This window comes from Gossypium hirsutum, chromosome A01 (genome assembly GCF_007990345.1).
Source record: "Gossypium hirsutum isolate 1008001.06 chromosome A01, Gossypium_hirsutum_v2.1, whole genome shotgun sequence".
NCBI lineage: Eukaryota > Viridiplantae > Streptophyta > Magnoliopsida > Malvales > Malvaceae > Gossypium > Gossypium hirsutum.
The window spans coordinates 2,695,982-2,711,735 of record NC_053424.1 but is presented as its reverse complement, the minus strand read 5'-3'; the positions used below and the strand labels follow the sequence as shown (position 1 = coordinate 2,711,735).

General features: G+C 34.4%; 1 protein-coding gene across 3 annotated transcripts; it reads right to left on the bottom strand.

Annotated features, from left to right (window-relative positions):
- Positions 1-1,409: 1,409 nt before the first annotated feature.
- On the bottom strand, positions 1,410-7,578 carry LOC107934062 (uncharacterized). 3 transcript variants are annotated; one of them, XM_041118149.1, is made up of 6 exons: positions 7,280-7,578; positions 6,748-7,006; positions 4,685-5,989; positions 4,340-4,478; positions 2,254-4,052; positions 1,410-2,156 (listed from the first exon to the last, which is right to left on the bottom strand). In XM_041118149.1, the coding sequence occupies exon 3, from the start codon at positions 5,987-5,989 to the stop codon at positions 5,060-5,062; it is 930 nt and encodes a 309-aa protein (XP_040974083.1). In that variant the 5' UTR covers positions 6,748-7,006; positions 7,280-7,578; the 3' UTR covers positions 1,410-2,156; positions 2,254-4,052; positions 4,340-4,478; positions 4,685-5,059. The 3 variants fall into 3 exon arrangements, with proteins under 3 accessions (XP_040974083.1, XP_040974086.1, XP_040974081.1); XM_041118152.1 differs by having other exon boundaries at positions 1,410-4,052; positions 4,685-5,821; positions 5,882-5,989; XM_041118147.1 differs by having other exon boundaries at positions 1,410-4,052.
- Positions 7,579-15,754: the final 8,176 nt, after the last annotated feature.

Genomic DNA, 15,754 nt, shown 5'->3' with positions numbered 1-15,754 from the left:
ATTATTCATCATTGTCGTTAAATAAAGTCAAATTCTAATCTACCAAGTACTAACTTAACATGAATCGCAAAGCTTTGTATTTATGGCCAAAAATGTCTCAAAGCTAGAAAAGATTAAACATGTGTTAGAATTTAGCTTTTGTCCCTACTCTACGTTGAATCATGTGTGCTTAAATATGTAATAGTAGGTAGTGGAATTTACTATTAATCCTAGTAATTATATTTGACTCAAGCAAAATTTTAAAAAAATTCATTAATCATTTAAACTTTATAAACTGCATTCTTGAAAATTATTTACAAATATTTAAAAATTTTAAAATTGATGATTAGATGGAGTTGTTCGCGGTGTAAATTTATTGAGTGATCTTTGTTGGGCGCTAAATTGGTTGTGAAGATTTATAGGATGCTTCATAACTTCCATTCCCCCTTGCATTGTTGTGTTAGAAGTTGTAGATGCATCAGAAAATGGTGATTTACCAATTGACTGAGTCGATGCACTACTTGATATTTATAGGATGCACTACTTGATAGGATGTTGTTAGGGCCAAACAATGATTCCATCAACCCGAAATATCAAGCCAAATTAGATGATTCGTGCCCACTTGATATTTAGTAACATTAAGTGGTTCAGTAGTAGCTGGAGGCAGAGGTGTAGATGTTGATCCAGGATTAGGTGTACATGCAAGCGCAAGAGTAGGTTTCGGAATGTGTTGAAGATGTGTGATCAGGTAGGCATACTCGATAGAGGTCCACGTTCGTGTTGAGCTTCCAAGATTACCGTATGTTATCCACCATATAATATGGGGATCCATGTTGCTTATACCATTGTTGGTATGCTATCAATGCCATGTAATTTCCTTCGCAGTTGACCATCTGAGGAACCCGATCCAACCGACTCTTCCAGAATTGAATTCAATAGTTGTGCTCGACTGCCTAATTACAACTGCTTTTTCCGCACTTTTCCTTGCTGTGAATGGTATCCAGGTTGGTCAGTTCATTCGGAATGCTTTGTACCGAAAAATGCCAGGCGTAACTCCACAGCTTGATTTGTTTAACATCAACAGCTCGCCAATCAACTGCATTATAAATGCTTGAGCGGCATAAATAACTTCCGGCTCAGTTGTATTCGTAAGAACAACTTCAAAGTTTTGTTTCAACCCGGTACCCGACCAAGCAACTCTTGGCAAAGATCCGACACATTTATGGCGCTACTACCAGTGACTGCAACTTCGTCTACAGGAAGTCCCAGTTGGAGCACAACATCCTTCAACATTCTTACGACCTCTCCGCGTGGCAAGTGAAAAGTGTTGGTCCTGTTCACTATCTCTCCACCAATGCAGATACCAAGTCCGCATTCACCTCTGATAAAATCTCAACAATAGAAAAATATTCTTAAGAAAATACAGAAACTAAAGAAGGTAATCAAGGTATTATTCTATCCTTATTTCCTTCGTACCAAATACATGCCTTATATAGAAGTAAATCCATAACTGCTGCTAACAACTCTTAACAAAATGATAACTACTTAACCAACTGCTCAAACTATCCTATAACATTCACCCAGCCTCTTCAAGAGGCAACACCCGAAGGAGACTATGAAAACGACTAAACAGAGACGCTGATAATGGTTTAATAAGAATATCTGCCACCTGGTCACATGCTGGAACTTCACCAACGACCAAGTCACCACTAGCCACTTTCTCGCGAACAAAAAATAAATCAAGCTCAACATGTTTAAATTTGGAATGAAAAATCGGATTAGCTGCAACGGCAACGGCACTAGAGTTATCACACCATATGGTCGGAAGATCATCGGGATCGATTTTGAGCTCGGCTAACAAGGAGACCAGCCAAGTTACATCATTAGCAGCGGCTGCTAAACTACGATATTCAGCTTCAGCTGTAGAGCGAGAAATAATCGGCTGCTTCTTAGAACACCAAGAGATAGGAGTATGTCCAAAATAGACACAGTATCTCGTAGTAGATCGACGATCATCAAAATCAAGACCCCAATTGGCATCAGCATAGCCGACCAAGGAGAGACGATCAGACCCACGGAAAAACAGCCCATGAGAAAGAGTTTCACGTAAGTATCGCAAAATTCGTTTTAATGCCACCATATGAGAAGTAGTGGGAACATGCATTAACTGACACACCCTATTAACAGCATAAGCAATATCAGAACGAGTCAGAACAACATACTGAAGAGCTCCAGCAAGACTGTGATATTCAGTTGGATCTGCCAGTGGCTCACCTTCTTTTTTAGATAACACAGAGGAACTCACCATTGGTGTATGAACACCTTTGGCGTTAGATATAGAACTCCGAGCAAGAAGCTCCCGAATGTATTTACCCTACGACAAATGAAGACTGCCAGAGGAAGACCGACTTACTTCAATTCCCAAAAAATAATGGAGCTCACCCATATCCTTTAAAGCAAACTCACTATGTAACTTCTGAACAAAACATGTAATTTCATCAGATGAATTGCCAGTGATAACAATATCATCGACATAGACAAGCACATAAAGAGTAAATTCGGAGGTAGCACGGACAAAAAGAGAAGTATCCGATTTGGAAAGGACAAACCCAGAAGAAACAAGAAACTGTTGTAACTTGGTAAAACCAGGCACGCGGAGCCTGCCGTAAGCCATACAAAGCCTTAGTTAGTCGACACACAAGTCGCTCACCGTTTGGACCTGATTTTACATAGCCAGGGGGCTGCTGCATAAACATTTCATTAGTCAGATCACCATTTAAAAAGGCGTTATTCACATCAACCTGTCGTAAAGACCATCCCTTAGTCACAGCAATGGACAAAATGGCTCGTATAGTAGCTGGCTTGACCACGGGACTGAACGTTTCCTTGAAGTCACAGCCAGGAATTTGAGAAGAGCCCTTAGCAACTAACCTAGCCTTACGGCGATCAATAGTCCCATCCAGATTCTTTTTGACCTTGAAGAGCCATTTACACTCAATAACCGTGAGATGAAGAGGAAAAGGAACAAGCTCCCAGGTAGAATTGCGAACAAGAGCATCATATTCAGCTTGAGCCGCAGCACGCCATTCTGGAGTGGACAGAGCTTTCTCAATCGTAGAAGGTTCAGTAACTTCAACATTCATAACATTAGGCTTAAAAATACCAGCCTTAGCTCATGTCACTATAGGATGCGAATTAGAGACAGGTACAGGAAACACGACATCAGGAGACATGGGATCAGTAGATACCTCCTCAACAACACCAGTAGGGCTAGAAGAAATGCTAAGAGGAGAGGAACACCCAGGAGGCTCTCGATCAGACCCAACCCCAGGATGAACGGTGACAGAAATGGATGAACAACCAGCGTGAGGAGCCGACGGAGCTAGCGAATGAGCAATTGGTCGAGAAACAATCTCAGAGATAGGAGGTCGAACAAGAGGAATGAACGTGGACATAGAGGGACTCTGCACGTGCAAGGAACTTGATACAGAGTCAGACGACAAGAATCTATCTTCATCAAACACAACATGACGAGAAATCACAACTTTGCCAGAAGGAAGAAGGCACTGATATCCTTTGTGGTGAGAACTATACCCCAAAAAGACAGAATGTTGAGAACGAAAGTCCAACTTATGAGACGTAAACGGCCGTAAGTAAGGAAAACAGCAACACCCAAATACCCTGAGATGATCGTAAGTAGGAGCACGACCATAAAGAGCCTGAAAAGGAGTGCGACCCTGCAGAACCGGAGTAGGAAGATGATTGATGAGGTGAACAGCACAACAAAAAGCATAGCCCTAGTATTCCATAGATAGACCAGCTTGAGCTAGAAGAGTAAGACCCATATCAACAATGTGACGATGTTTGCGCTCAACCAGCCCATTTTGTTCTGAAGTATGTGGACATGTGACGCGATGAACAATTCATTAGGAAGTAAGGAGCGATGTGAAGGCACGGTACTTTCCACCCCAGTCACTCTGAAATTGTTTAATACTCACCCCAAATTGATTCTTAACAAGTTGAAATTGAACAAAACAGTGGAGTGCTTGAGACTTTTGACGCAGCAAATACACCTACGTAAAACAAGTACAAGCATCAACAAACACTATATAATACCAATGGTTTCCACAAGCAACAGATGCAGGACCCCAGAGATCAGACACAATCAATTTAAAAGGAGTACTATATTCAGTAGTAGAATGAGAAAAGGGCAACTTATGTGATTTTCCTTTTTGACATGCCGTACATACACCGTCAAAACAATCTTTGTGCAACACAACATTACATTTGTTTAGAACATTTTTAACAACAAAAGCAGATGGATGACCAAGACGTCTATGCCACAAGGAAAACACATCACCTTTAGCAGTCTTATTTTGAAGTTCAATGGAAGCAGCAACTGGAGACGAAACAGACTGAGTAGACAGATCCGGTAGTGAGAAATGATATAACCCATCACGAATGTGGCCCTTCAGCAGTGTTTCCCGGGTCACAATGTCCTTAACAACACAATACGTTGGGTGAAACTCAAAGTACACATTATTTTCTTTAGCAAACTGGGACACAGACAACAAATTTTTGCTGATTTTTGGAACACACAGCACACTAGACAACCTGAGTAGTTTAGACGACGTAGATAAAACACAAGTACCAAAAGAAGAAATTGGTGCAGGAGTGCCATCACCCATCAAAAAGGAGGACTTACTGAAATACGAAGAAGAATCTTGAAGAGCCGACGCATCACGACAGACATGATTGCTAGCTCCCGAGTCAGGATACCAGGAAGCAGTCCCAACAGGCACATGTATGTATGAACCAGCGTTATCACCATTAACTCCAATCTGAGCAGTATTGGCAGGTGAGCCAGAATAATCTCAATAATTAGATGCATGTAAATCACCAACCCGAGGAAGACCAATACACGGATCTGAGCCACTATAAACACGAGCACGCGGCTTGGTTCACAAAGGAATAGGTGGTGCCGACGGATCACGCCCATCGCCAACTCCCGGATCACCACTCAACGGATAACCAACCTGCACACAATTGCTAATAGGTGCAAACCCAGTCAAATTTGCATTTAAATTCCCAGCACTAAACCAATCAAATTCACATTTAAATTTCCAGCACCAAGACCATTATAATAAGCAAAAGGCCGAGAGAGGCCAGGATGAGGAGCACCCATATGCGGCCTACAAGGCCCAGGTCTAGGCAAATGCCCATCCAAAACATGATTCGGCCCAGCATAAGTGCCATGCACCGGTCTACCAAAACACCCAGCTGAAGTCCAATTTGGAGGCTGATTTTGACCAAAAGGAGTGAACCTCATTCGCTGAGCAAACGGCCCCCAAACACCATCACCAGATTCCCTTTGTGAAGCAGAAGGACCTGAAGGAAGAGAAACGCCGAAAATGTGCGACGGTCGAGATGCTCTAAGAGGTCGATCAGCACTAGACGCCTGAACCGCCGCCGATGGCCCATCAAAATCTCGGTGAAACCGATTAATAACATTTGTGAGCAAGGTGCCCCAGTCTATTGCAGATCTGGCACTGAATTCGCGGCCGAAAACCACGCCCACGACCACTCGTCGGCGGATGACCACTACGGACTGAAGCCTCCGGTGCGTACGAAGAATCACCTTCAACCAGATTGGCATGCATAACAACTTCCTGAACAGCCCGTAACTATCGGGTCTCACACTCGAGGAGAGCATCAACAAGACGTTGAAATGGCACCGGTTCTGACGAAAAAGACGCCGATAAGACGACCGCATCAAAATCGGATGGCAAACCTGCGAGCAGCACTTGCGTCTTCTCCACGTCTGAGATCCGAGTGCCAGAGGCTGCCAACAAAGCACACAGAGTTGTAATCTTGGCAACATATTCCTTAACAGATAACGCACCTTTCTTAAGTGAATGTAGTTCATGCCGAATCTTGGACTGTTTAGTGCCAGTGTCCGCAGCAAATAGACTCGTGGCGGTAGTCCAGACATCACACGCAGACCTCGCATCTGTAAATGAAGCCAAACACGAAGAACTAAAGAAGGTAATCAAGGTATTATTCTATCCTTATTTCCTTCGTACCAAATATATGCCTTATATAGAAGAAGTAAATCCATAACTGCTGCTAACAACTCTTAACAAAATGATAACTACTTAACCAACTGCTCATACTATCCTATAACAACCTCAAATGATTCAATACATGCTGTAAACCTAAACCTGGCCACTTGCAAGGACAACAATAGACGGGCATCTGGTCTATAACATGGAGACAGTTCCATTAATAAATATGTTTATTAAAAGTCTTAAAAAATAACTTATGATAATTTTTGAAATCATAAATATTAAAATTATACATAAACTTTAACTTAATGTGCAATTTAATATATAAACTTTAATTTTGTAAATTGTACACATAAAACTTTACTTTTATGGAAAAAAAATTAATTCCATTATAAATAGAAAAAAAATGTTAAAAAATAAAAATAAATGGCTTAAAAATACAAAACAAAATTTTCATCGCAAATTAACCCCTAATAGATTAATATGGCACCACAATGCTAATGTGAGTATACCCAATGCTTTTAGAGTTACATTACAGTTAAACCGATAAGATTATTGATTTGTTTATTTGATCGAACTGATTAAAAAATTATTAAAAGTAAAAAAATAATTTAATTAATTTTTAACTGGTTCAATTGGTTCAATTCATTTAGTTCCTTTGTAAATCTTGTTTGCTTGAAAAAGGGACTAATTTGAGTGTTACCTGTGGAACCGTGGAAGATATGGAACAAGTTTTTTCCGAGTGCTATTGTACGGGCTTAAATTTGCCCAATGCCCATGACTCAAAACCAAAAAACAAAATTTCAAACCAAAATAAACAGCCCAATAACAAATACAGCCCAAACTATCAATCTAATGCAAAAAATATCAGCAGAACCCTAGGAACGTTCAGCCACTGCCCCACGCCTCTTCGTCTGCTTGCACGCTGCTCCATCAGTTGCCCTCCACGCGTCGTCTGACATCTGAAACAAGCACAATAGCAGAGAAAGAAGCATGCGAGCGCAGAGAAATAAAGAGCAAAAAACAAAAGGGAATCAATTGTAAATGGCTTTAAAAGCCTGGATCTACTCTCCTGTAAGTTTTTACAGACATTTACAAGCAAGATTAATCAAAAAGAACAGAAGTTTCGAAAGGTGGATTTTTTTTTTATCTATTTTCGTCTCTGTCTCTATCATTTTTATTTTTTTTTTCTAACAAAAAATCTTTCAAAATAAAGAAGGAAGAAATAAACTTACCTGAGTAGCCTCACGTCCTCCGTCGTCGTGGTTGTTTCACCGGCGCCGAGGGCCTCACAGCTTTTTAAGGCTGGCTACAAGGACCAAAGTCCTCTTTATTCGTCTTTTTGTCACAAATAAAGGACTAGACCTTTAGATCTGGTTTGAACGGGACTAAAAGAACCGTTTTGCGACTCACCGACCACCATCTACGGTGGAGGAGCGGCGGTCCGGCGAGGATGGGTATATTACCCTAGCCAAATGGGAAAATTAGAAAAGGGAGAGAGGGAAGGAATGCTCTCTGTTGTTTTTTTTTAAAACACTAGGGAAAAATGAAACAAACAAAAATTTGGGGCCTTTTATCAGGCTACAAAACGGTGCCGTTTAGAAAATGGGGGGTCCGCATGTTTCCCTTAAATGGGAAATTACCCGCTTTGGTCCCTCCCCCTTTTCCTGATATTCGATTTAGTCCCGATTTCTTTTTTTTTCTTTTTAAATCTAGCCCGATTATTTTATCCCCTCTCTGATTTGGTCCCTGATCTGGGTTAATGAAACGCGGCGTATAGACTTGGGACATTACTCCAGTTGGTCCTCGCAAGTCTCAGCTCGTTTCAATTTAATCCCTGGTGGCCCCTTTTTTATTATTTCAAATTTATACCCTGAAATTTTGATTTGTTTTCATCTATATCCTAAATTCATTTAATCTATTCTCTTTACATCTATCTTAATTTGCTTAATATACTGTTTGTTCATATCGTTATTGTTTGTTGTAACTCACTTTAATGTGTTGTTTATTCTAAATATTACTTTATCTCAACTTACTTTATGTATGTATTATTTATTTTATAATCCTTACTTATCATATTTGTATATATATATACCATCTATTTCAAGTTTCTATATGTTTGCTATTATTTCAAAACAGCTTTGCTATATACTTATTTCAAATTATATTACGTTGTTTATTCTTCAGTTATTATGTGTTATGTATATCTAATAATCCTTTATATATTATATCTAAATATATTTATATTGTCTATTTTTTAATTCTTTTACGTATCATATATTCTAAATTTCTTATTAATTACTTTTAAATTAACTTATATATTATTTATTTTAAAACTATTCATATATGTAATCCTTTAATTTTCTTTGTGAATTATAGATTTTAAAATGCTTTATACATTATTTATTTTAAACTTGTTTTATGTATTATTCATTTTAAATTGTTTTATTGTTTACTTTAATTTCTTTTCCCTATATTATCAATTTCAAATTTTTATATGTATTATCTATTTTTTATGTACCACTTATTTTTAAATTTTTTTACGTTACTTATTTTAAATTTCTCACTACATAATATTCATTTTAAACTTATTTTTATTATTTGTCTTAAATCACCTTACATATTATTTATTTTAAACCCTTTTTTATATAAGTCATTTTGAATTATTATATATATGTTAATCACTTTACATTTGCTTTTTATTTATTTATTTTAAACCCTTTTTATATATTATTTTTGAATAGCTTATTATTTTTAAGTTTATAGAATGTTTGTTCTTAAACTTCTTTTTGTATAGATCACTTATTTTGAATTTCCTTATGTTTTTATCTTAAACTCTTTATACATTATTTATCCTTTATATACATATATTTATGTTAAGTTGTTTTTATATATACTATGTATGTTATTTTTAAAAAAAAAATTATTTTTACATATTACTTATTTTAGACTTTGCGTTAATGGTTTTAAAATTATTTTTTATTATTTACTTTTAGTTGCTTTTATAGTATTTATCTTAAATCTTTTTCACGTATATTTTATGTTTAAGATCATCTTATTATTTGATTTAAGTTGTTTCATACTATTGCTTCATTTCTATATTTATTAAGCTTAATGTTAAATGATGTATGTTGTGGAATTATTGCTATTGCATGTATGTAAATTTGCTTACTCACGTTCATATTACTGCCATGCGCTTGTGGAATATTTTATGTGTGGATCCTTGTTCTATGTCGCACTATATTTCATTTCATATCATCACCTCAAATTAGACCCCAATACATTTATCCAATAAATTACCTTATTTTAATCTAACAAATACACGTCGTTTAAATATTGTATTCGCTACTATTCAAAAACAAAATTTTCCAAATAAGACAATGTTATGCATTTTGATATATCGAGGAGTTGTACCCTAACTTACGGGATTTCGATTTTCTCGTTGTTTCTAAATAGCTAAATATCCTTTTTGAGTTTTAAAACACATGAAATTCTCATTTAAATTAAAAGACGATCTTGTGCTCGGGAATTCATGGTATTGTGTCCTAACTTATGGGATGTGATACTCCGATATCTCGAGAATAAGGAAATCTTTAAACAATTGATTCAAGCTAATTCAAGAATTTTAAAATCAATATTAATAGAAAGGATTGTATTTCAAATCCATTCCCAATTTTCCATTTTCGACATCAAGACACTAACTAATCAATTCGGTACCAATTTTTGGGCGTTTCAAGGGTGCTAATTCTTCCTCGCACGTAATCGACTCCCGATCCCGTTCCCTTGAGTTCCGTAGACCAAAAACACTATTTTAGTAAACTAAAATGTTTTATTAAAACGAAGGTGATCCGATCACACCTAACAAGGATCGGTGGCGACTCTCGTTTTAATTTTCGTTTTCAAAATCAAGTCGATCCCGTTTTCAAAAAATGGTACGACAGAAGTCTGGTCCTTCTGCTGGTTTTCATAATGTGCAAGGTTAAATGCAACGTTGATGTTACTATATTTGTTGCTGAAAACAAGACGAGCTGGGCAACTGTGATTCGGGACGCGGATGGCAAATTTATTCATAGTTGCTCGGGTTTATGGCCAAGTTGTTTGGAGTCTCACTTAACCTATATCTTTATAATTTTTAAACGGTTTAAAGGGTTAAATTAAATTTTTATCATTTTTGTGAGTCAAAATGTAATTTTACTATTACTAATTTAAAATTCTATAAATTATGAAAGACCTAAATTAAAAATTTACCATTTTAGGAGGACCATAACCCCTAGGTCTCTTAATGGCTTCGCCACTGATTATGGGTATAAGAAGTGTTGTCTTGACTCAACGCGATGAGCATAAATTATGAATGATATATATTTTGGAGTCGGATTACTCGTGACTTATTAAAGCTTTGAATAAATCGAACATAAATAATTCCTAGTTTCAGCTAGATCATTAATGATATTATTTCATCAAACAAATTTTTATTATTTAAGTTTCATCAAATTTAGCATTGTTTTTAAAAAGTTTCAAACCTAGTCCTAATTTTTATATATTTTAAGACAAATAATTCTAGAAAAAAACTAAGATTAAGAGAATTAATTTAGAAGTTCATTATCATATGCAACAAAAGAAAATTATAGATATTCAATAATAATAAATTTCCTCGTACGAAATTATGTTATTGATATCTATTCTCTCAACTCTCACCCACATATGTGACAAGAGGAACAAGGGTAATCTTTTAAGTATAATGAAATATTAATAGATTGCTCATTTAACAAGGCTTAGTGCAGACGCATTTGCGAAGGAAACCTTTGCAATCTCCATTAGGAAAACCCTCTGTCTTGCAAACAATATCACAATTGTCATCACGTAAGTACAACCCCTTGAATGCATTGCTTGGGTACTTGCATATCTTATCAACATCCGCTACCACAGGTCTCATCTCTGTTTTATTTCGCATAATATAAATAGATGTACCATATAAAAAATTAGTAACATAATTTTTAAAAGAGAAATGAGGTGATTAGTTTTATATTAAAAAAATCTATCTTACCAGAGAGTGAACGTCAAATATATAAATATATATAATATTTTTTGGTAAATTATAAGAGAAGGGCAAAACCCTAATAGTAATGCGATTAGTGTGACTTGAACTCAGGCCACACCAAAAATATTGAATACCCTGACTATTAGACCAACATACAGGGTTCATATATAAATATATATTTAAGCATATGAGATGGTTAATTTTAATAAATGCACATATATTAAATAAAGAACCAATAGCAAAACTATGGAAAGAGAAATGGGGCAATAGGCGTCCATCATGGTTATAAGAGTTAACGTGTTAACTACAAATTAAATGTCACGAGTTACTATTTTGTTAAAGTGAATGAAAAATATATATATATAATTTTGGAAGCATATGAATGTGTTAAACATAAATATTTCATACAGAACTTAAATTTAGTTCATCAAATAATAAATTTAAATGACTAATAAGGAATTGAAAATGTAATGGCCTAAATTCAAGGTTATCGGAACAATAGTTTCGTAACCATAGATCCGATTTAAAGAGAAATTTATTTCAATATTTTTGCTTGAAAATTGATATGATAGGAAAATCGTATGAAAATATTGATAGAAAAATTTTATCGATTTAGTGATTAGTTAGAAAAAGAAATTATTGAAGAAATTGGGTAAAATAAGGTATCGGGACCACTATTTCGTAAAACCGAGTAGAAAATAATTTTATAAATATTTATGAAATGTTATTAATGTGGTATTAAAAATTCGTTAGGAAATTTTAATGTTTTGGTAGTCAATTAAATGAAAAGGACTAAATTGTAATAGGTGTAAAAGTTGCTAGAGTGATTAAATAGCTTAAGAGTTTAATGAGAAAGGATTTAAAAGGAAATTAGACCCAAAAGTTATTTGGGCTGGACGGCAAGGGTATGAAATCAGCAGAAAAATTGATAAATTAAGGGTAAAATTGGAATATTGCAAAATTAACTAAATAAAACTAGGACTAAATAGGAAATATCTAGATTTCTCTTCATTTCTCTTCAATTCCAGCAGCTAAAAACGCCATAGGAGGGTTCTCTAAGCTGGTATTTCATAATTTTTTCACCAAGTGAGTTAATCCTTGCCTTTTTCTTGTAATTTTTGTGTTTCTAAGACTTTTACAACTACGTCCTACTATTAAATTCATTAGTTTTTGATTTCATGGATGAAATTGAAAGTAACCATGGTTGAGTGCTGTAAGTTTATTATGAAATAGAATGAAATTAAAGCTTTAATTTGTTTATGAGATGATTTTATTAGGCAATTTCAATGGAAATTGATTTTTAGGACCTAATTGTGAAAATGTTTGGAATTAAAGTCTATTGCTGAAATTATGATTCCTAAAGGTTGTAAACTAGTTTAAAGTGATAGAATAAAATGTTAATTGAGAAAAATCAGCTCAATTGAGAGGCTAATTGAGTAGGGACGAGATTATCATTTATTAAAAGCTTAGGGGGGAAATGGTAATAAACAGCTTGCACTAAAATAGTTTGGACAGCAGCAGTAGACTAACTTTGAAAAATCACCAAAAATTGTAGGAATCGAATTAGAAGATGAAAAAAATATGAAATTAAAGCTTATTGAGTCTAGTTTCTCGTAGAAGAAATATTGTAAGCAATGGATTTGTAAATTTTGAGATATAATGAATTTTGTGAGATAAGGTCAGAATGAATTCGGGTTCCCCTGTCCTGACTTTGAAAAATTATAAAAAAATTGAATAAAAATAATTAGGGACTTAAATTTATATTTATAGAATTCTGAATGAGTCTATTTTTAATAGAAACAAACGATAACATCATTTGAATTCTTTATAAAGATATAATTTATTTTTAGTGAAGAAGGGTCAGAACTGTTAGACAACAGAACAGGGGTGACTTTGAAGAATAAACTGTACTGATTGGCTAAATCAAAAATTCTGAAAATTTTATGGTAAAAATATATATGAGTCTAGTTTCAGGAAAAATTAACGGATCTTAATTTGGAGTTCCGTAGCTCAAGTTATAAATAATTTAGTGACTATGACTCAAGTAGACAGCTTTGAATGAACTATAAATAATAGTTGAATTATAGAGAATGTTGCATATGAACATGAAATGTATTAAATTGATAATTAAATTTATTTATTTAGATCCAGAAGATTCAAATACGAAGCTAGATCGAGGAAAGGAAAAAGTTCGGGATTAGTAGATTTTTACTGTTTACAAACAAGTATCAAGGTAAGTTCATGTAACTTGAATTATATTCTTAAATGCTTGAGATTGTATGTTATTGATGTGAATATGATTTGAGTGTTCATTGTATGAAAATTAATGAAACATTGATATATTTGATAAAATGGGAAGAAATCCCGGTTGAATGAAAGAAAAATTCGATGGATCTCTGAAAAGGAATCGACGGTAAAAAGGATCTAGCCCGGACGGGTGATCCTATCTTGATATAGCCCTCCTGAAGAATATGTGTAAAATGGATTTAGCCCGGACGGGTAATCCGAATTAGGGTCTGAATTTAGCCTGGACTGGTAATTCAGATCCAAGCTCATTAGAGTAATTGTCGTTGCAGGGGATTTAGCCTGGACTGGTAATCCCGACAATACTCTATGAGTTTATATTGCAGGGGATTTAGCCTGGACTGGTAATCCCGCTGTAAGGTTGAGGTTCGCGGGAGTGTGCTCTCTGAAATGATACATACGCACATGAATATGAATTGACAGACTCGGAATTGTACACTAAAAGTGTACCTCTAAAAATCCATCGAAAATTTCAAGAAATTCAACGGGATAAATATGGAAAAATAACAAGGAAATGGAAATCATGATATTGACGAGCTCATCAATCATAGTATATATTATTGGTACATGGAAATTATTGTACTAACTTGAATGTTGAGTTTGTGCATATTAGGGTAATAATGCATTGAATGGATATATGAATGTTTATTGTATTGTATTGAAAATATTAGGTAAGTATAATTCTTGTTACATGAGCTTACTAAGCACAAAGTGCTTACCCCGTTTCCTTTTTCCCTGTTTTGTAGTGTTAAGAGCTCGGAGGTCGGATTTGGTCGGAGACACATCACACTGTCAACCTCAGGATTTTGGTATATAAAGAAACTTTATTTTGGAAATCAATGGCATGTATAAGCTAACAAAGTAAATGTTAACGTGAAATGAATGTAAAGTTAGCCATTAGTATGGTTAACAAACCTAGTTATAGATATGTGATGACGTTATCTTATATAAATGCATGAATCTATCATGAAAATATGTTGAATTGATTTGGTTGATGTGGATTGGTCTCGATTTAATATTACAGGGAAGGTTAGATATTTATAAAAGGGCTATATTGAATAAAAAAAATTTAATTCGTAAACTCCGGTAATGCCTCGTACCCTATTCCAGCAATAAATACAGGTAGGGGTATTACAGAAAAAATATTAATGAGAAAACATGTTGTTAAAAGAACCAACATAAGAAGAACCACGATTGAAATTGAACGAGAGAATTGCTCCATTTTAAATATTATTAACAGAGCGGATGAGTGAAAATGATAGAAAGATTGAGAGTTTTCGATGCAATGAATGTCAAACATTAAGAGACCTTTATATAAGTTAGAGATTGCAAAAGTTATCCGAAAAAAAGCATGAACCCTACATTTGTTGTTTTCTCAAGTGACCTTAGATCACATTCATTTATGCAGTAACTATTTATGGCAATTTTTCGGTTTTTTTTTTATTACATATGTAAAATAATTATTTAAGTTTATTTGTTTTATATTTATCATTAAATTACGAAATTAATAGTTTATTTTTTAACATTAATCTCATTATAGGTTTTTATCATATCAACCTTTTTTTTGATATAATGTCTAGAACTACCATAGCCCCTTTCCAACCCTTAAATAGCAAGATAATGCGTTTCAGGCTTTCAGCGTACTCGAACTTACGTCCTCTTGCACTAACAATAATGTTGATATCAATCGAGTTAATATTCAATCCCAATAAATTTTTTATTCATTATAAAGTTAATATTTTGATATTTTGTATCGCTCACATTAAATTAAAATTTAAAATGTTATTGTTTATTAATGCATATGAACCCTTAATTTCACTGCCCCACTGTGAACACTTTTATCTAGCTTTAAAAGCTTGTAAATAAGAATTTGGAATTGAATTGAATAGATAATTAATAATAGGATTTTTAAATAAAAATATAATTTTAATCCTCTTAAATAAAAAAAATTATTTAAAGTAAATAAATAGAAAAACTTGTATCACTAATAGAAATCATTACATAGATACTTTATTGAAATATTAGTAGGGAGAAACTTTTAAATTTTTTAGAGGTTCGAAATTAAATTATAATTTTTACGATAATAAAAATGTAATTTTACTATTTTAATAGCTTATTTTTTGTCTTTTTTAGGAGAGTTAAAGTGTAATTTTATATTTACTAATATAAAATTGTAAAATTTTAAAGGGAATTTTTTATTTAGGGGAGCATAGCTCCTGCTAGCCCCTTAGCTAAACTCATGAATATTAGTGTCTCAACCTCCCACTTTTTAGACAAGCCTTCGGACTAGCCTAGCCCATATGAACAGGTGCACTTACTAAGCATATAGTCCTAATTTATATATATTAAGAAAAACAATTCTAAAAGA

Excerpts from the sequence above, each read along its gene's own strand:
- LOC107934062 (XM_041118147.1), bottom strand. The coding sequence starts at position 5,989 with ATGCGAGGTCTGCGTGTGATGTCTGGACTACCGCCACGAGTCTATTTG.